General features: G+C 41.3%; 1 protein-coding gene across 1 annotated transcript in view; it reads left to right on the top strand.

Annotated features, from left to right (window-relative positions):
• Nucleotides 1-653: 653 nt before the first annotated feature.
• The window catches only part of LOC122797682 (cytochrome P450 2D6-like), a 612,415-nt gene continuing 590,300 nt past the window's right edge, over nucleotides 654-22,768 (top strand). Inside the window, exon 1 of the mRNA XM_044066222.1 lies at nucleotides 654-899. Within this exon, the coding sequence (XP_043922157.1) occupies nucleotides 684-899 (216 nt within the window). The 5' untranslated portion in view covers nucleotides 654-683. The remainder of the gene's footprint in view (nucleotides 900-22,768) is intronic.

Here is a 22,768-nt window from a genome sequence, read left to right as displayed (position 1 = left end):
ATATATATATATATATATATATATATATATATATATATATATATATATATAAAACTGCTATCATCACAACTGCATTTTTACATGAGTAAAGGATGGTCCCCCTCCCTTCCACTCTTCTTCTGACTTTCTCCAGGATTTCCTGTATGGAAGGGAAAATGAAAACGATTGGTGGATTACCTGTTTGTTTTGGACATGGACCTTCTGTTACCTTCCTTTATGAGAGACATTAAGAGTTTTCCTTTTTCTTCCTGTACTTTTTTTCTTACTAGTAGTTGATGTTTGAATTAACTGTATTAGGCAGGGCTTACTTGTTACTTTTGTACTGTTATTTTGCTTATCCAAATGCTGTTATTAGAGCAGAAAAGATTATCTATGGTCATTTTATTACCAGAAAATTATTCTTTGTGCCATACCTTACTGAGATAGTTTCAATAAAACATCTGTCTGAAAAATGTTGGTTAAAAATATAAAATACAGAAACAATCCAGAAAGCAAAGATCTATCAAGTATGTAAACTATAATGTCTCTTTCTCCTTTAACATGATCAAAGTTTAAAATCTTAGAAACGCACAGGAGTTTTTTAAGCATTCTGATTGGTGTTTCCTTTTTACATAATACATGTTGTTTCAGTTTGTTCTCACAGTTGCCTTGTAATAAAGCTGGATCCAGCAAGAGAACAGCTGATGAACATGGAGCTTCTGCAGAATTTCAAGTCTCTCCTGCAACTGTTTAACAGTACAGGTGTTATTGCTGTCTTCTTAAGTGTTTTTGCTCTGCTGTTTGACCTCATGAAGAGGAGAAAAGTGTGGGACAGGTATCCCCCAGGCCCATGGGGTCTGCCATTTCTTGGAAACATGCTTCAGATTGGCATACGAAAGCAACACTTGCGTTTAACTGAGGTAAGTAGGTAATAATACAGTTTTGTGCTTCACAATGAACTAAAATTATATGGCATTTACAGTATCTGTTAACACTCTGCAAGCTGCATTGCTGTATGAATGAAACTTACAATGTGAAGACTGTCATATTAAAGTACAGGAATGAAAGCACTCAATCAAACGACTGCCTGTTTTCAGTTCCACAAAATCTCACTTTCTGCTTTAGAAAAAGCTAATGCTGCACGCAGCACTATTAGTTTGTTTAATATTTGAAAGATTTTGCAGTACAATCAGATAAGTGAGTCTTATGCAATGTTGCTGAATTAGATTATTGACAGCTCTCATCCTGTTTCTTTTTGAAAATACCAATGAACAATCTGTGTTTAAAATATTGCTCATTGGTCCAGATCAGTTTTCCACAAAGAAATGTGACACATGCATTTCATGTCTTTCTGACTTAGCATTGTTTACTTGGCAGCGAAACTTGTATATAAAAGGGATTTAAACAGTATCAGAAAACAAAAATGCATTATTACAGAATAAAAGTACTCAAAATTTCTGATGTCGAATGTTCTGCATAATCAGTCAGTGCTCATTAAAAGCTACGAGCAGAAAATTAAGCCTTTTCTTTCTTACTAAAGGAGGAGAAACATAATAGTGTATTTTGTGACAAGTGGTTGTCTAGTACTCTTTCTCAGATTAAAGACAAGGTGCTAGAACCTTTTGGAATTATTCATTCAAAAATAATGCAGTCGGTCATATGTGGTTTAGCTACATATGAAGTTTAGTTAGGTTGTTCAAAGCCCTGCAAACATAAAACACAGATAACTGATAGTTTGAGGTTAAAGTACTAAAGCAGACATTGACTAAATCATACAGTGCCTTTCACCTTAACTATGCCGTCTGACAAGTTTAACCAGCAGTGTGGGTGATGTAGGAGCTGTTTCAGGAAGAAAATGAGTAAACAAATGATTATGATACATTATCTCTGGGTAGTTCCAGCTATTGCACTGACTCCAACATACTGCCTTGATGTTTCTGCAGTTCAGTACATTCTTTATGTAACTGCAATGCAGAAGTCACATACAGAGTGCACTTTGCATTGTCTGCAAAATATAGGAGTCATTTCATTTCGTCATCATATTAGCTCAGATGATCTCTGATGCGACAGTAAATAATTGGTGAAGTCATTTGTCAAGGCATGCAAAAATACAATGGCTAAGTAAGAAAAAAGGTAAAGAAGAATAATTAGTATTTTACTCTGTGTAAAATATGTAAAATAGGGTTTAGGAGGATCTCAGGTAATGTATGAAATTGTACTCCTTGTTTGACCTGGAAATTAGATAATACCAGGATTACAAATACAAGTCAATTTATAGTAGAGGTTTTTTTTTTAGCTTATTTAAAGCAAGTGGGCAAATATTCTATAGCTTAGTCAACACAGAAATTATATAAAATAGCCAAGGATGTTCTAGATCATCAATGGCAAGGGGTGCCTGTATATCGAGGTAAGGGGTTATTGCACAGAGAATGGAATTCTGGAGAGCTAGAAGAAGAAGGAATGCTACAGCTGGTGTTCCTAAGGACCTACCTTAAAGCACTTCAGGACATAGTCCATAATATTTCTTTTTCAGGCCATCTGGGTATGAATCATATGAGGAGGTTTAAGAAATACTTTTAATAATTAGATGTTGCAAAACACTTCAGATGGCATTGCAAATTCTGTGAGCAGTGTCAAAATATTTGCAAGACAAGACAGAAAGCTAACACTGCTTTGGTGCTGTTGCCTGCTATTGTTTAAATGTATGGGACCTCTTACTCTTTCAAGCATCATGGGCAAGGGTCTATATTACATTCTCGAAGCCGACAATGTTGAATCTGACATTATCGACACAAGAATAGCGAAACTGCAGAACATCGAACAAGTAAGGGGAGATTTCCATTTACTTCAATGTAGTGCAGTCACGGAGTTAGCATATTTAAGTAGCGGGGGTGTGGGGTGTGGAGGGGGGCTTGCCCCCCTGCCTACACCGTTTAGTATTTTTTTTTGTGAATATTTGATGTTTTAACAGTTCAGTCACTAAAGGTCGACCTTTAGTGATTCGAACTGTTAAATATTCGATGTTCTAATATAGACCCCACGGGCAAGATATACATCTTGGAGCTTGGAGCCAGTGCTACTACATATACTGAGGCATTGGTGAAGTTCATAATCAGATCACAGCTGCAGTAATGCTGACAGGTGTGATGTATCCCTCCAGGAGTGTTAGATATCTGGCCAGTATAGCAAAACATAGACTTTCCAACCTCACACACCGTACGACCAACCTTAGACCTAGGCCCAGGGATTACAAGCTTTTACTTATTAGATGTGTGGGCAACAAAATTCTTAGAGCTTTCCTAATGTCAGTCTGGGAAGTAAGACTCCATCTTTAGCTGGTTCTGTCAGCTGTACAAAAAGATCCAGTTGCCTTCACGAAAGAAAGCTAAATACCCAAATGGGGCCCCATCCTTATTTTTGAATTTTCCATCTTGTGAACCTTATTCGTATCATCTAAGTGAGGCAACTGCCTCTGTGGTAGCAGATTCAATATAAGATCAGACATACCCAGTATCTTTTCTGTCCAGGCCCCGATCATAAAATCAAGCATTGATACATTTATCTGGCTTCTGTTCAAAAACCCTCAGAAGCCATCTGTCATCATTAAAAATGAATATAAAGAATAAGTGCTTACAGGTGCTAGCACAAGCAGTATAAAGCCCCTTCCTTGGACATAACCTTTACAACTGAAAAAGAAATCCAAGAAAGAGACAGATGTTACATTGTCCATTACTTTCTCACTGTCAGATTCAGATGTCTCTGTTGATGCTGATAATAAGCCTGCAGACAATCTGATCTCTAGACCTGTTCCAAATATTAAAACCCTGTTGGAGGCAGAAATGGAAAACGTTCTTGCTTTTTCCATTTGATGACAGGTCGATGGCCATTAAAACCATGAAGGGGGAACCCAGGTTTGCAGTCTCAGAGGGATCAGACTGCTTTCCTCAAATATAAGTGAATGAGGACTTCCCTGGTTCCCTTATGGAGATACAGCCAGGTTCAGGCCCTTCGTGAATTTTTATAGAGCCCCATAAAAAAAATAAATAAATAAAACAAAAGACAAAACACCTTCCATCCCCTCATCACCTGCAACATTTACTCTCAAAGATCCTCAACATTAATGGCAGGACTACTATCAGGGCCTTTTCAAAGCTGTTATGGCTTTAAATCCTCTACAGGTTTTTACTTTTACACCCTCTACCACTCTATAAAGAAACTGAAATACTTCCCTTGAGGTAGATTCGTCCTCTGAACCAGACTCTGAACTTTTGGCTTATTCCTCTTAGCTATACTTCTTTCTGAGTACGAGACTGAACCCAAAGGCACCTTATTCTCAGAGTCCCCCCCAAGAAGAATTCTGTTTTGGAGGCATCATCCAAAATATGCTGCAGCTTTTCAATTAGGAGGAAAAACAACTCTCTGAATCACAAAAAAAGATACTGTAATCTGCCACATATGGAAGTTCCCATGTCTTCTGCTATCTCTCCTATATTAGAAGCTTTAGGGGACACTTTTCTTTCTGCTTCAGAAGCACCAAAATCTCAAGCATATGCACCAAAAAAGCCTAACAAGTATAAAGTTCCTGAAAGTCTTTCTTGAGCCAGAGCATGATTTTCCAGAACCATACTTCAAGGGTTACTAGACTCCAGTTATTTTTCGCTTACCCTCTCCAAGTCTATCTAAAAGCTTTGTGAATTGTCCCATCTGTCAGTATTACTGAAAGAATGATCTAATTCTGAACATAGTACAGAATGTATTATAACAGAACAGGTTCAAATAGATCACTGTTCTATAATATGCACCGTCCCTCTACCCCCCCCCAAAGGCTGAGGTGAAACTCCTATTTACCTATCCTTCCCAATCTGTATTTTATGTGAGTCTTCTCACTTTTTGCCAGCCTCATTGTATATCTGGGGCAGGAAAGATCTGAGAATGTTCATGCTTGTACATCCCTTAAGTACCTGCGTGTAGTTCTCATGCCTATGTCTAAGATTGGGCATATGCCATGGGTGGAAGGAACATCTAAGATTTGGTATACTCTCTGGATATACAATATTCTTGGTAGGATACTTCCCATGTGCCAGCATTACTGCAGCAGTGATTGAATATCAGCTGTTATGTTAAGTTCTTACACAAGTACACTTTGTCCTCTGCTGAGGTAAAAAAAATGTAGTAAATGCCATATTAGAAATTTTCAGCAGAGTGCTTTTTTTGGGGACAAATACTAATAGACAGAGGGGCTAACTTCATATCAGGTTAGCTGTTCTGGCTTGTGAAAATGTGGTGGGGAAAAACAGTTAAAAACTACCCCCTACCACCATACCTCTCAACTGTCCCTAATTTTCAGGGACATTCCTGATTTTGACTCAAATTTTAGCTCTGTCCCTCTTAATCCTTCCTAAAACCGGTAACTTTTGGAGAAAATGTGATAAATTGCATTTAATAAATAATGACAATAATTAGAGTTATAGACTTCTTTTACTTCAGAAACTGTATATTAATTCACATTCTCCTACTCTGTCAATGTCTAAAGTTAATAGTACTGATATTTTAAAAGTGGCCCTGATTGTTCCTGATTATTTTTGGATTTGTCCTTGATTCTTTTATGAAAGGCTCATCCAGACTCTGCTACACTTTGCTGTGAAGGAAAGGTTAGTTTGCTTTTATTTTTTGTATTTTGTATATTTTAAATACTGTAGTTTGTTTTCTTTACATTGTGTTTTACTTGCATTCTGCTTTAACAGCATATTAAAACTTCAAAAGAGACCACAGCTCTCTCTCTCTCTTCTGAGTCAGGCAGAAATTAGAACTGAGTCAGGCAGAAATTAGAACTGATCAATTAAGGACTCATTCATAAGATAGAAGAGGTCACTTAAGGTTAATCATTTGTTAACTGAGGGGTGGAGCTAGGAACTAAACCTTCTATTTAAGGGGTAAAATAAAACATTTCTGAGCTTTACCAGAAAGGCTCATCCAGACTCTGCTGCACTTTGCTGTGAAGGAAAGGTTAGTTTGCTTTTATTTTTTGTATTTTGTATATTTTAAATACTGTAGTTTGTTTTCTTTACCTTGTGTTTTACTTGCATTCTGCTTTCCCGCCCTTCCACCCAGTCACAGTTGTCTTGTTAAATACCACTGTCTTTCTAGTTGCCTGCCTCTTATGTTAATCTGACCATATATCTCATTTCCTCTTTACTTTCACTGGCTTGTGTGAGTAATCACTAAATCAAAAACCCCTCCCCTTCAACTATTTAAATTTATTGGCCATCCTACTGTATTCCATAGTACCAGAATACAAAAATGACCACCCCTTTCAACCCATCTTGCTGTTTTAAAAATAGTAACTCTCCACTAAACCTTAACTTTTTAAACAGGTAAAACTTAAGTTACCTACTTTCACGTCTAACTTCTCTAGTGCACACTGCAGTGTGCATTTTTTTTCATCTTACCTTTAAGCATCCCTTTGACTAGCACTTTCTCTAATACCTGCTGGAAAGCACTAGGAAGCCTTAAACTGATACAAGCACTCAACACTCCTTGTTAATAAGGAGAAATTAATAGTAGGCACTAAACAGCCTATAATTGCAAAGTACCTTGCTAAGGTAAGGGAAAACAGCTCCTGTACTTTACAAAAAAAAAAAAAGCACCAAACCAGGCATGTCCAAGGGTCAGCTTCTGGTGATTTCTCCTGTCCACCTGGTGAATCTGGGCATACTGGGGCAATGCAGCAATTGCCTCATGTACACAGACAACCCTCTCCTCCTTTCACCCAACACTACAACCTGTGAGAGATGCACTTACATAGCCAAAATGGAAGCAAAGCTCTCTCCACCCAAGATTGTGCTAGACAGTCAAGAGGAGAAGGTTAACAACCACACTACACCTCAAGCAACACATAGCCCTTCTATACCCACACCACTAACACCCACATATAGCAACACTAAATCAACATATGCAGAAGCCCTTAACTGTAACCTGCCCAAGCAACAAGGACCTCTGAAGCTGAAACACAAACACCAATCACAACCAAAGTGTCACATAGTTCACAACACCTGTGTGCCACCCAGCAACAGCCCCTAAGGCAAGATAATGTACCTAACACTTTAGTCATAGGTGCCTCTATAGTCCGGCACACTGATGTCCCTCTCACCAGGTTGAACAAGGAGAAAATTACAGTCAGCTGTCTGTCGGGTGACAGGATCCGCCACATAAAGCATACACTCAAGTCACTCCACAACAAGTACAGATATGACTCTGTCATTGTCCATGTTGGAGTGAATGACTTGAGACATACCTCCCTGGACTACATGAAAAGAGACATGGAAGAGCTCTTGGATCATGTGGCCCAGGCAGGTATGACCCTAGCCCTGAGTAGCATCCTGCCTTCGCCCAGAATGATAGCACAATATAAGGACAAAATGATTGACTTCAACAATTGGCTAAGCTTCTGGTGTCATTCAAAGGGGATCCAGTATCTGTCTGCCTGGGACGACATGATTGACAGACCACGATGCTTTGCCAGAGATGGTCTGCACCTGTTGCCCTGGGATTCAGGTTACTGGCTAAGGCTCTTGCCACCCTATAGTGCCTTTTTTAGGCAAAGTTCAAAGGACAAAACCACCACCGTAACAGGTACAAGCATGCAAAATATGAAGGTAATGCTACTCAGTGCTAGAAGTCTAAACCTCAAAATGCACTCTCTCGAGGCACTCCTAAAAATGGAGAACATCAATATCTGTGCAGTAACTGAGACCTGGTTCAAGGTTCCAGAGAGCACCCCTGCAATACCAGGCTACAACTCTTACCACACTTTTCGGCCACCAAAGCAGGACCGAAACACTAAAGGTGGAGGAGTGTCAATATTCACCAAGGATATTCACACCACCAGGCTAGTTGCCCAACACAATGCGTCTGAAATTCTCCAGGTGCAACTAACACTAGGTAAGACTGCAATCCAAATTGTAGCTTGCTACAGATCCCCCACCATACTCCAAGATTCTCTCTACACCTTTCTAAACATACTGGAAAATATTAAGATAGAACCAAACACCCTAATACTGGGTGATTTTAACTACCCTGCCATTAACTGGGAAAACTACTCATGTACCAACACCTTTGCCCAACGGTTCTTGGAATTCATAAATTCCAACACCCTGGATCAACTAATCCATAGTTCCACCAGGAGCTCCAATATCCTAGACCTGGTCATTACCAACATGGGAAATCAATGCTCCACACCTATGGTCACCCCCTCGTTAGTCAGGTCTGACCATAAGCTAATCTCCCTTAACATCCACATCCCACCCGACCCTCCAGTAAGGAAACCTCCATAAAAAACTTCTCCAAAGCCAACTTCATGCTACTCAAGTCAGAAGGGACAAACTTCATGACACCCATGCAGACGGGAGCTGAAAGTTCAACTGCTGAATCCTACACTAAGGCACTGTACGAGCGCATCCACTCATGCATAAATCGTGCCATCCCAAATAGATCCAAGATGCTCTCATCCAAAAAAAAAGAAGCCAATCTGGTGGTCCCCTGCCATAAACAAACTTTACAACAAAAGGAAGAAACTGTTGCAGAAAAGAGGAAGATCCCAGGATGCAAAAAACTTCCTTACCAGCCTCAGTAAGAAACTGAGATCCCTCATAAAATCCTCCAAAGCTACTTACGAAAATAAAATTGCCAAAGATTCCAAAGACAACCACAAGGCATTCTATAACTATGTCAAGAATCTAAATGGCAATGCTCAGATCTGCTCTGAGCTAAAACAGAATGGCATTAAATATACTGATCCCAAGGGTATTGCCAAATATCCTGGCAGATCAATTCAGTGCCAACTTCACCCCCTCTCACCCCCTAAATGGCCCATCTCAATACCAGAAGATTGCCAAATTCCGGTAATAACAGCCATACAGGTGAAAAACGCACTCTCCAAACCTAAGAATACAGCATCTATGGGACCAGATGACATTCCAGGCTGTGTACTACATGAACTACAATATGAACTGGTACCTCACCTAAGTGTCATGTTTAATCATAGCCTCACCTTAGGTTTCATGCCCACTGAGTGGTGCAGAGCTACAGTTATCCCATTCCACAAGGGGGGATCCACCTTGGATCCCAGAAACTACCATCCCATCAATCTGACAAGCCTTATCTGCAAGGCCATGGAGTGTATTATCATGGAACTTATAAACAAAGACATTGGCAACCTTCAAACACTGGACCCCACCCAGTTTGGGTTCATGAAGGGCAAATCTTGTCTCCTGAACCTGATTGACTTCTTCGAATCATCTCCAGAGCCATGGACAAGGGTAAGGTGGTCCACACAGCCTATCTAGACCTTGCCAAGGCCTTTGACATCATCCACCACTCTGGAATCATAGATAAACTTACTAAGCTGGGCAATAATCTCTACGTCACCCAATGGGTTGCTAACTGGCTTACTGATAGAACCCACACTGTAAAAGTAGCCAACTCCAAATCCAGCTCCAGACAAGTGACAAGTGGAGTACCTCAGGGTTCAGTCCTGGGACCGCTCTTGTTTGGCATCTACTTCTCTGAAGTACAGGCCAACACTAAGGGACTCTGGATAACAAAGTTCGCAGATGACTGCAAACCGGGAACCATTACTGAATCCCAAAATGATGTGGATACTCTACAAAAGGGCCTTACAGAAACAGATGCTTGGTGCCAGAGCCATGGGCTCAAGCTCAATGCCAAGAAATGTATAGTTATCCCCTTTGGGAAAAAACATGTATCCGTGAATTACCATATAGGTGGCAGTACACTAAACACCGAAAGTGTGATAAGAGACTTAGGGACACAGATGGACAGTGGTCTCACCTTCGATAATCACATTGCCACAACAGTCAGGAAATCATTCTATGTGGCACACCTCATCACTAAGGGCTTTTCATCCAGAAAAAAGGAGATCATTGTCCCACTGTACTCATCCCTCATTAGACCCATTATAGAATACAAAGCCCCGTTTGGTATGTACCTCTCAAGACATCTGCAACAACTGGAAAGGCCACAGAAATACCTCACTAAAAGAATCACAGGCCTAAAGCAGATGCCCTATGCTGACCACCTTAAAAAACTCCAGCTATACTCTGTCGCATATCGTCTATTCAGAGGTGATCTTTGCTTAACATACAAGGCCATGTCAAACCCAGAGCTGTTGGACATGCTACACTTAAAGAAATCCCAATCCCTCAGAGCCACACACTCCAGGGATCTAAACCTTGTCATCACAATAAACAAAACATGCTGGAAGGATAGGTTCCTGACCCAGAGACTCCCCAGACTCTGGAATAGATTGCCCATACATGTCAAGCAGAGTGCCTCTTTGGTCCTCTTCAAAAGGAACCTTGACGATTGGATGGGAGAAAGGAAATTCACCCCGGGGATCACGTCAGTCGCCCTGCTAGATAGGAGTCTAGGGAAGTAAATAGTGTGGGAAGAAATAGCCAGGGAATTGTTGTGGCTAGGCTTGTATAGGCCCTAGGGCTGATAGCCTAGTACCAACCTATGAACCTATGATTTATTTCTGATACATTGAGAGCTATGCCATCTGCAAGCAATTGGTCTGATGGAGAGATTCATCTTTTTTCTTAGTACAATGTTGAGAACATTCACAAAAAAGTTTAATTAGTTGTGGGACAAATACTCCCCCATCGCCTTTTTACATACAGACAAATGGATGCCCTAAAATTCCACTTTTTTGATACTTTAAGGACACAAAGTAAAGGACCAAAGACTTACAAGACTTACAAGATCACTATGGGTAGAAACTGAAAACTGTATAGGTTTTATCATCCAGTGAAGTTCTACACAATTCAAACTTACTAATATCAAAATACTAATTACTAAGAATGGTATTTATTTATATTTTGTAAATCTGAATGCCCTTATGGAAGCAGACACAGATATGCTGACTTGATCTTGTTTCTTTGGAAAGCTACATCTTGCATATAATGTACTCTGATGGCACAGATGATGAGATTACAATGTCCTTGTCTGTCTTGTCAGATCATAGTCACACCCTCTTTGAAAGGAAATAGTGAGAAAAACTGTCAAGTTTGAAAATCCTCATAAAAATGTTAGTGATTTTTTGCAGTGACTCTTGCATATTTGTTTGTTTTATGTGAGTTACATCATCTGAGAATGGTTCTTTCAAAAAGCTAAACAAATAACTGGGATAACATGACCTTTGTAAAAAGTGACTTTTTTTAATCCAAAGGTCCTGTCTTCCTTCTCTGAGTGAGTCAGTGTCATATTTTGTGAATAGCAAATTTGACCTAATTAATGAAATTGCTGTCTGTGTTTATCATGTTTATTTCCCTTCAGGTTATAAATGATTTAATAGGTTTATAACCCCAGGGATGGAAAAGTGTGCAACTTAATATAACAGCAGAAAAGTCAAAGTGATATGAATTTTGAGCCTGCATACCTTTGTCATCTCAGTAACTGTGAAATAATAATAATAATAATAATAATAATAATCATCATAAAAGAGCTACAGGTACCCTACTGTATGTTTTTCTTTGTAAAAGACTTTCAGATGTGCAGGCAAAACACTGTAAGAGCAAAGGAGGCAAATTCCTAAACAAAGTATCATGAGATTTAATTTTGCCCCAGCATAGTATACACTAAGGAAGATCATTAGAATAAGAAATGCCAAAAGGGGACTGCTAATTCATGATTTTTTTAATATGTTGAAGTATGGGGAATCATTCTATGTGAAGGGAATGTGTGCAGGCACAGTTGTCATTTAATTCATGATATGTTTATAGGTATATACTAGGCTAACGACCACCAAGGCCTTTATAAGCCTATATAAACTAACTCGATTATGTCCCCATATAACATGGGAATCTGTCATACCTGCACAACAAATCTGGTCAAAGCCAAAAATAATGGTGGATCAAAGTCCCAAAAATCAGGGATAAAATTTAAATATTGTTTTTATAAATTTAGAAAGTTACCAGAATGACAGGTATGCATTAGCATGCATTTTTGAGGGATATGATGTATGAAACTCAAAAAGGTTTCCTAATTTTGTAGCATTGATCTTCACTGATTTGTCAGAAAGCCACAAATTTTAAGATGAACAGACCAACAATCTGAGGCAAAAGTCTGGACATTCTGTGAAAACTGGACAGTTCAGAGGTATGGTGTCTATTTGGAGGGGTATATTAGTTAAGAGGATGCTAAAGGTTAAGTGTGGGGGGGTGTTAGCTAGTGAATCTTGACTGTTGGCATTTGTCTATCAAAGACATGGGGGCCAGACCAGGGGTAAAAATTAAATTTCACATCCAATGGTCTAGGTTACATTTGAATAGGGTTAGAGAGAGGAAGGGAGAGCCTATTCTAGAGCATGGGGGTCCTTTGAGACATATATCTGTCTCACCAGCAAGTTCTATTTATGTCACAAGAAAAGTTTAAATCCTTGAATTTTGAGTTACTGGTGCTGTTCATTTTATGAATGTGCAAAAGATCCACTTGGGCTGGATCTGAGGATGCCTTATTGCCAGGTATAGATCGCTTCTCAGTAATCTGTAGGAGACTGAGTATAGAGAATGGGCTTTAAGGCAATCTGTATCGGACAATGTTTTAATACCTGGATGTTCATCGTGCATACAGCTGCAGTCATAACAAATGGGTTATCCTGCCATCAGGTGGGTCCTCGGTCGGCCGAATTCCAAAGTCTAGGTCCGGCGTCTGTTGTCGTCGCTTCCTCCCTGACGTCAGAGCGGCAGGGGGTATAAAAGAGGCAGCTGACTCCATTTTCTTCAGTCTTTCTTGCCGCGCGGTGCCCGAAGCAGAAGCAGTTCGCAAGTGCCGGTCGGCCAGCTCCTGAGATTTACGAAAGTATTTCAGCCGAAGTCTTCTTGAAAGCTAAGTACCCCGTTGGGGAAACTTTTCTTGCCTCACACCGATGTCAGACAAAGTTAATAATTGCATTTCATGTGGGAAGTAAATACTGCATAAGGATTTCCACTCTTACTGTATACCTTGTTTAGGCCCAGACCACGACGTCTCGGAATGCCGTTTTTGTGCTTGATTCAACAAACGCACTATTAAGTGTCGGGCGGAGTTCGCCCTTCACTTTTTTGGCAAAAAATTTCATTATATTATGTCGTCGGATACTCCGACTGCAGTTTTGAGCAAAAAACGCAAAGATAAGGAACGGCATACGAGGTCTGCACCACCTACTGATACCACGCTAAGGCCGACTACCAGTTCTCCGGTACTCAGCGAGGCACCTACGCAGCCCCTGAGTACTGATGACAATGCATTACCGGTGTCTTCAGTACCCGAGGCCGCAGGCTCCTCAGCTCCCATTCCTACTACAGATACTGATGCCACTCCTGGTGGGGAAACTCAGAATTTAGACAGGCCTGCCATTTCTCAAGGGGTCTTCAGGCCTTCCTCCTTCTCTATTAAAGCCTTCACTAAATCTAAAACAGACATGAAAACCAAATAACAGGTTCCTCAGACACCCTCTCAAGGCACCATGCCTAAAAAACAGATGCTTAAAATGGCTGAGGATTTGATTACTCTTATCAGGGGTCCTCAACCCCCCTCTGACAAAAGGTCTAGATTAGAGGAAGACTACCCTTCCTCAGATCAAGCTTCTATTACCTCAGAACTATCTGAAGACCAGGATTGTGCCTATTCTCCATTCGAAGACTCTGATGCAGAGGAGTCTATTCCCTCGGTCTCCCCCCTTGAGGACTTCTCTTTTGGGGAAACCCTGCATACATTGAAGGGACACTTTCACTGGGAAGGCCAAGATTACTCAGATTCCAAGAAAAGGCTCAGGGAATTTCTTCTGCTCCCCCAGCATAGGCCTCTGGCTATCCCTCCTGTTTTAGATATATTGGATGATGTGTACACAGAAGCCAGTCTTAATCCTGATTCTTTGCCTCCAGCTCCTGTTAAACCAGACAGGTATTACCGGGTTCCTGATTCTCACCAGTTCCTATATAAAAGCCATACTGCTGACCCAGAAACTATTTCACAGGGTCCCAAGGGAATTAAGGCCTCTACTGCTAAAAACCCATTACCTTCAGAGAGAGATTCCAGAGCTTTAGAAAGGTGGGGAAAAAGGTGTACACCTCGGCCACTTTAACCATGAGGGCATTAAACTGTCAGTTCCATATGTTAAAGTATCAACAGTTTTTGATATCTCAGCTGAAAAGCAAAATGACACAACCAGAACAACCAGATTTAAAAGACTTGCAGGATTTGTTGCATGGTGCAGAGCAAGTGGGTAAACATACCTTGCAGTGTGGTTTTGATGCTTTAGAGGCATCATGTAGAGCTGCTGTTACGGGGTCTGTTATACGTAGGCATGCTTGGCTCAAAGAGCAAACCTTACCAGATCATGTCAAAGCTAAATTATTAGATGCACCTCTTCAAAAAGATGTATTGTTTGGTGGTAAAGCAGAGGAGGTGCTAAAGAAAATGGAGGAAAAAGCGAAATCAATGCAAACAGTGAAAGATTTCCGCAGGTACAGCCTCCATGTTTCAGCAGAAACTGGCCTTCAAAAAATTGGTCCTTTGCAGCCATGGACAAACCTCAAAGGGGCAGATACAGGCGTCCAAGGGGTAGAGGGCAACCTCAAGGATCTTTTCAGAGCCAGACAGTGGCAAGCACCAACCCCAAGAGGTGGAGAAGATAGATCACAGTCTTTTAGAAAACAGACACAATGACTTTCCCCTACACCTGCCAAGCAAAGCTTTAATGGCAGCACCTTTGGGCAGAAAACTGACATTATTCTCAAAAAATTGGCATATTGTTACAAAAGACAAATGGATTCTGGACATTATAGACAGAGGCTACAGGTTCCACTTTCACACCCTTCCAAAAATGAGAGGCATGCCAAACCTGCCACAAAATCAAAGGGCAGAGGCACAAAAACAAATTTCAGCTCTCATAGACATGAAAGCAATTCAAGAGGTACCTGCAAAAGAACAAGGTAAAGGGTTTTATTCCAGACTATTCCTGGTACCAAGGAAAGACAAAGATTGGAGACCCATCTTAGACCTATCCATCCTAAACACATATCTACAGGTGCCAAAATTCAAGATGCTCACATTACAGCAGCTTCTTCCCATGCTGGGCAAGGAGTCTTGGCTGGTAACATTGGACCTCAAGGAGGCATACCTGCATGTCCCTATCAGACAAGATTGCAGAAGATACCTCAGATTTCTTGCAGGTTCAACCCATTACCAATTCTCTGCATTGCCCTTTGGCTTATCTACTGCACCCAGAGTGTTTACGAAATACCTGGCATCAGTAATCGCCTTCTGCAGACTACAAGGGATACAAATCCACCCATATCTCGATGACTGCCTGATCCAAGCGGACAGCAAGGGCATACTACTGCAGCACCTGGCATTTGTAATAAAGCTGTTAAACTTCCTGGGATACACAGTCAACAAAAAGAAATCAAAACTAATACCCTCCCAACAAATAATTTTCCTGGGTGCCAACTTGGATTCAACCACCCAGATGGCCTACCTAGACAAGCAAGGGCAACTGTCTCAATACTTCAGAAAAATGGCAACTTACACCAGGCTAACTGCAAGGAAAGTCCTGCAGGCTCTGGGATTCATGTAATCTTGCATCCTACTTATCCCATGTGCAAAGCTGCATATGAGGAAACTTCAATGGTACCTAAAAAAGTTATGGTCTCAACACAGCCACAGCTTGGAACCAATTATACCACTCATTCCATGCCTTCAAAAGGAATTTGTGGTGGGCTCAAGCTTGCCAAAGAAACACAGGTCTTCCTTTCTGTGTACCTCAAGCAACTCAAATCATCACAACAGATGCCTCAGACTACGCCTGGGGAGCACACATGACAGATCAGTGCATTCAGGGAAAATGGGCACGAAAAGAGAAGCTCCTTCACATCAACCAAAAGGAAATGCTAGCCGTGCAAAAGGCTATTATGGCCTTCAAAGACCTATTGCATCCAGGCCAGCTATTGATAAGGACAGACAACACCACAGTGATGTTGTACATAAACAAACAGGGGGGAACTCATTCATACCCCTTGTGCAGGCAAGCCATGACCCTATGGAACACAGCACTGGAAGTGAAAATTCAACTACAGGCACAATTCCTGCCAGGGAAGGAAAACACACTGGCAGACAACCTAAGCAGAAATATGAGAGATCCACACGAATGGAAGTTGCATCCTCAAATTTTCACAAAGATAACTCAGGCATGGGGACAGCCAGACATAGATCTCTTTGCTACCCACAGAAATTGCCAGTTGAAAAAATTTTGTTCAAGGACCTATCATCCACAGGCCTGGAAAGTGGATGCACTTTCCTTCAATTGGGCAACATTGACAGTCTATGCCTTCCCGCCTCTTCCTCTGCTGCCCAAAGTTCTATTAAAAGCCAGAGCAGAGAGGCCGAAAATGACTCTCATTGCTCCAGACTGGCCAAGGCAACACTGGTATCCGCTCCTGAAGAGCCTGACACATTCCCCACCTTGGATCCTACCTCTAGTCCCTCTTCTGTTGTCCCAGCACAACTACAAAACTCTTCACAGCCATCTCAAAACTCTAAATCTAGCTGCATGGAGAATTCCTTGATTTCCCAACAGTTTCTCCTCTCCAAGGAAGTGCAGGATGTCATCTTGGAGGCCAGAAGACCTTCTACTAGAAAGGCCTACTCCGCCAAATGGAAACGATTTTGTGCCTGGAATCAAAAGAAGGGACAGAATCCTTGGGTAATAAATATACCTCAAATTTTACAGTACCTAGCTGAGATGTTAAACAATGGACTTTCCTTCTCCTCCGTCAAGATCCACGCTTCAGCCATTTCGGCAGAATATAACACAGATCCTTCTTTATTCTCTCATCCTCTCTTAAGGCAGTTCCTCAGAGGGGCAAAGAATATAAAACCCCCAAGGAAACTACCAGTCCCTGCTTGGGACCTCAACTTTGTATTGGAAAAGCTGACCCTTCCTCCCTTCGAGCCAGCTTCTTCATCAGAATTATTGTACTTGTCATGGAAAACAGCCTTTCTTCTGGCTATCACCTCAGCTTGCAGGGTTTCGGAGCTACAGGCCCTCATGGCTGTGCAACCATTCATCATTTTCCATCAGGACAGAGTTTCCTTATGAACCAACCCTACCTTTATGCCAAAGGTAGTATCCAGTGTAGCTTTGAATCAGACTATCCACTTACCTACCTTTTATCCTAATCCAAATCCACAAAACAAAGGGGAAAGACTACTACATTCCTTAGACATTCACAGACAACTTAATTATTATTTGGACAGGACAAAGCCATTCAGGAAATCTGAGCAACTCTTTGTGTCCTATGCTGCAGATGCTCAAGGAAAGGCTATTTCCAAACAGACAATTTCAAAATGGATAGCCCACTGCATACGCTTTTGTTACTCATTTCATGGAAAAACTGTGCCTGCATGCATCAGATCCCACTCCACCAGAGCCACAGCTACCTCTGCAGCCTTCCTCAGGGGGGGTCCCTACCAAGGATATTTTGGAAGCAGCCACCTGGAGTTCAGTGCACACTTTCTCCAAGCACTATCACCTCCCACTATACTCTAAATCTAGAGCGGGCTTTGCCACAGCAGTCCTGCAGGGCATCCTAGCCCCTCCTAGTTCCACTTAGTGCCTACCACCCTTACTTAGCTTTGGGATTCTACCCATCTGTTATGACTGCAGTTGTATGCACGATGAACATAGTACAGTTTTGTACCTACCATAAATGTAGATGTTCGAGTGCTCATACAGCTGCAGTCCAGGTTTCCCTCCCTCCAACCCCTCTTAGGACAGGCCTTATGACAAACCCTTTTCATATAACCTTTTGGGGTACTCTTTTATGGTGTATTTGCTTGCAACTACTGTTTTTGATTTATCAACATTGCATTTTTGCATAACATTATGTTTGCCTTCCTTCTGGGGGCACCTGACAACTGGGGCAAGAAAAACTGAAGAAAATGTCATTGGCTGCCTCTTTTATACCCCTGCCGCTCTGATGTCAGGGAGAAAGCAATGACAACCGGCGCTGGACCTAGACTTTGGAATTTGGCCGACCGAGGACCCACCTGATGGCAGGATAACCCATCTTTTATGACTGCAGCTGTATGAGCACTTGAACATCTACATTTATGGTAGGTACAAAACTGTATTCTATTGGTGAGGAACCTCCATAGTCATTACCAATGGTCATGTCACCTGTTGCATATGCCCAGTCAGGTACATACTGAAGGTTGTATTATATTCAGTGATGGGCTTGATAGACGCTGTATAACTTCCTTGGACCTGGGTATCATATCCTTACTTGTATGTTGGGTGACATAGAATGATTTTCTTGCTACCTTGGCTACATGTTGATCAGAGGCCGGATTATTGTCTACATATGTTCCCAGATTCCTAACTACTGGGTCAACTCTCAGGGGTGTGTTATCAATGTGGTCATTAATCTGGGAGGACTTTTCCCAAAAGGAACTATAATGTAATTCTTGCAGTTGAGTTTTAATCTGTGGCTTTGGCACCAGTCATTTGTCTGTGTTACACTTTCTTGCAGAACATTAGTGTCATGGGGTATCTTGCAGTCATCTGCGAACTTAGTGAGCCAGATGCCCTTGACATTAATCTTGACCTCTGAGAAGTAGATTCCAATTGGAGTGGGCCCAGCACAGAGCTCTGAGGTACTCTGCTGGTACCAATCTCTTGATGGAGGTGGTCTCATCAGTTTTTATTTCTTGGGTCCTATCTGTGAAGCAGCTGACAATCCAGTGAATTATGTAAGGATTTATGCTTAATTTGGCAAATTTATCAATAATACCTGAGTGAGATATTGTGTTGAATGCAATAGCCAGGTCTAGGTAGGCTGTATGCACCATTTTCCTGTCATCCATTGCCTTGGTGACCTTTCTCAAAGAAGTCTACCAGGTTAAGTAGGCATGACCTTAATTTGAGAAAAGCACACTGGGTTGGATTAGTACATAACCTGTTTTTGAGGCTGTATTTGTAAAGTGACTCAATTCGTCCTGATAGGTCATGTTTCAAGCAATTAGGGGGCAACTTAGAATGTTGGCTTTGCCCGCTGAGGCTGTGTTTTTGGCCTTAGTGAGTACCGCCATGACCTGCTCCCTACTAATAGTCGGGGGGGGGGTGTGCTAGTAGGGATTTCACTGGGGAAGTGAGGGACAGTGTGAGCTAAAGTTAGAGCTGAATTTGTCAGCCAGCAGATTCGCTATGTCACTCTGCTCAGTGAAGGTGGTACCATTTACCACCAGTTCAGCACACCGCTGTGTGTTACATTTAAAGTTTTGGACATAGCTGTAGAAGGCCTTGTGGTTATATTTACCCAGAGAGGCTATCTTGACCTCATAATTGGCCTTGTTGCATTTAATTAGTTCACTGAGCCTGTTTAGTTTAATTGGTGAGCTTTTGCCATTAATGAGAGTTGCGCTTTCTGATTTTGGTAATGACTTTTTTCCTTTTGTTTTATACCCTGTTAAGGTCAGGATTCCACCAGTGTGGTTTGTTATTGAGGTATGTTTTGGGCTTACTACTAGTAGGTACAGCAGCCTCTACACAGACATTTACTTGGTTGTACAGGGTTTCTTTTAACAATTTTGCATAGGTTGCTATGAACTTACACTTCAGAGGGGCATTACATTTTGACAAATTGTCACTTAATTGGATGTAATTTGCTTTAGAAGAGTTCCTAACTGATACAGGTTTTGTTGATTTTTATTTCAAAGAAGACAGGTTTGTGATCTGACTTCACCAGTGAGAATGTGATATGGGGAGGGATGTAGTGCTCTCTTATATTGGTGAATAGTAAGTTCAGTATGTTTGAATCTCTGGTTGGAGTGTGCACTCTCTGGTCAAGGGTATTTGCTCATAAGTTTCCAAGTATATATCAGGCTAAAGACCATCAGGACCTTTATAAGCTGAGCCCTGCAATCCAATCCAGTTGTGTCCTTGTGCAACATGGGCATTTATTAGGAGGAGGTATGTTAATTAAAAGTTTCTACAGGTTATTTGGGGATATATATTAGTTTGGGCATTACTGTCTGCCTCTGTTTATCAGATACATGGGGGACAGGCCAGGGGTGAATTTCTGATTTTCTATCCATTGTTCAAGGCCATGATTAAATAGGGTTAGGGATGGACTGGGGAGCCTGTTCCAGTGCATGGGGATTCTTTGAGCTACATATCTGTCTTGCCAACATGTTTTATTTATAACACATGCAAAATTTAAATCCTTGGATCTAGTGGTTCTGATGCCGTTTGTTTTGCAGATGTGCAAAAGGTCCAGCAGAGATGGATGCAAGAATGCCTTGTATACCAGGCATAGATCGCCTCTCAGTAACCTGTAGGAGCCAGAGTATAGAGGTAGGGCTTTAAGGTGATCTGTATAGGGCAGTGTGTTTACACCCTGGATTCTCCTGGTATGGAACCTTTGTGGGTGTTCTGACTGTTGCATATGTCTGGTCAGATACATGCTGAAGGGGACATTATACTCACTGATGGATCTGATAAGGACCAAGTAAAATTGCACTATGACTTGCTTGGATCTGGTTGCCATGCCCTTATGTATAAGTTGGGTGACAGAGAATGATTATCTTACTACCTTGTTCACATGCTTGTCAAGGGCCAGATTAATGTCTACATATGTTCCCAGATCCCTGACTACCAGGTCAACTCTTAGGAGTGTCTTATTGATGGAGTAATTATCTTGCATGGCAGTTTTCCCAAAAGGCATATCTTAACATGCAGTTTTAGTCTGTGAGTTTGGCACCAGTCATTTGTCTGTGTTAAACCTCCTTGTAAGATGTTGGTGTCATGGGGGAATCTAGGGTAGCTCCCAATCTGCTGTCATCTGTGGTCAGCCAAAGGCCTTTGACATTATCCTTTACCTCTGAGAAGTAGATGCTAAATAGTAGCAGTCCCACCATGGAGTCTTGAGGTACCCCACTGGTGACCAGTCTCTTAATGGAGGTGGAATCACCAATCCTGACTTCCTGGGTCCTATCTGTGAGCTAGTTTGCAGTCTATCAAGTTATGTGGGGGGTTATTCCCAGTTCAGTTTGTTTGTCAACTATACCTGAGTTGGTAATGTTTTGAACACCTTAGCCAGGTCCAGGTAGGTGTTTTGCACCATTTTCCTATCATCCTTTACCTTGGTGATCTTCTCAAAGAAGTCCGCCAGATTTAATAGGCATGAGCTTCCCTTTACAAAGCCAAACTGAGTTGGGGTCAAAGGTTGCTTATATCTTTCTCGATCATTTCCATGTGTTAATAAAATCCAGGAAACATTGTGCCTGCAGGTTGAAGGCAGTGTATGTTTCCCAGTCAATAGAGGGGGTAGTTGAAGTCTCCCATGAGTAGGGATATTTTGCTGGATGGTGAGGGCCTCTAGCAGGTCTAAGTATGAGTTTTTGGATTTTTGGGACATAGATGGTGTCCTATAGCTTACTAGGATAAGGTAAAGGACTTTGGCTATGGTGATTTGCACGTGGTTGAACTCCATGGCATCATCCTGTTTAACCATCCTAGAGATATGCTTGTTGCTAATGTAGATCGAGTCCTCAGCCTTTAGTTCCTGTCTGTGTGGCTGATGGTTTAAATGTGTGGAAGACAGTGAAGCCATGCAGTGCTGGGGTACTTTCTGCAGCTTTAAACCATGTCTCTGTAACGGTGCAGATCTGTATATTCTCCAGAGTAAGGAGAGCTTGAAGGATGTGAAGTTTCTTGTTAGGGCTCCTAGCATTGAGCAATAGCACTTTTAGGTTCCTTTGGGTTTTATTTGCTAATGTAGGAGACTAAATGGGATTCTCACAAGGAACTGGTTGCAGAATATGTACTAAATTTGAGGACTAAGCTTTGGAAACTCATGGCTTTGTGCAGGAGCACGTAGAATAGCACAATGGCAGTAAACATTATAGTGTTGCTTGGCAGAAGATCCCAAGAAGATACAGTTGAACAAAAAGTAATGTTACTTATTCCTGTTCATTAGAATAAGCTAAAGGCAGCTTGTAAGGGTCCTTTCACTGTTTTGAAGAAGGTAAGTAATGTCAAATATGTAGCACAGTTGATGGACACTGCCTTACATAGATCCTCTGTATGCTGCATTCATCATGCAGGTAAGATGGTACCTGTATTTAACCAGGATTCTTCAAAGGAAAAAAACAATGAGTAATAAATCTTACTCTTTACTACAGTCCAGAGCCGGGTCTTGGAGAAATGGATCAACCCCCCCCCCCACAGCAGCCTCCCCCAGCAGCACCCCACCCCAGCCATTCCAGTGCCCTATTACATTGCTGTTTCTCCTCATTTACCATAAACATTGTTCAGACCTGTCTGTTTGCATACTATTTCTTTACTTCTACAATGATTAGAGATATTTAAAACTTTTATTTCAAATTTTATAGCGCAAACACTGATAGGCATTTGTTAAACAAAACAATACAGTCTCGCTATGACTTCAGACTTAGCATGAACAGTAAGCTTCTCTGCCCTTGACAATCACATTCATTGAAACAGCATTTAAACCCACATTCAAAGAAAATGCATCTGGCCAGTGGTGGATTATGTTTACCTTTTGGGCTGTTTTCAAACCATATGCCCTTGCACAAATATTTAGAACCATGCATACACACGTGTTTTTTGATGCACCATCCTGATTGTAATTAAATTATATTCCTTGCACAATACAGCACCACTTGTTAGAGTGTGGTTTAATTTTTAGGTTTGGACATTTTTTCAGTA

The sequence above is a fragment of the Protopterus annectens genome, chromosome 1.part0 (genome assembly GCF_019279795.1).
Source record: "Protopterus annectens isolate FY-2018-M chromosome 1.part0, PAN1.0, whole genome shotgun sequence".
NCBI classification, from domain to species: Eukaryota; Metazoa; Chordata; order Ceratodontiformes; family Protopteridae; genus Protopterus; species Protopterus annectens.
The sequence above is the reverse complement of the archived record's forward strand: the minus strand, read 5'-3'. Positions and strand labels throughout refer to the sequence as shown.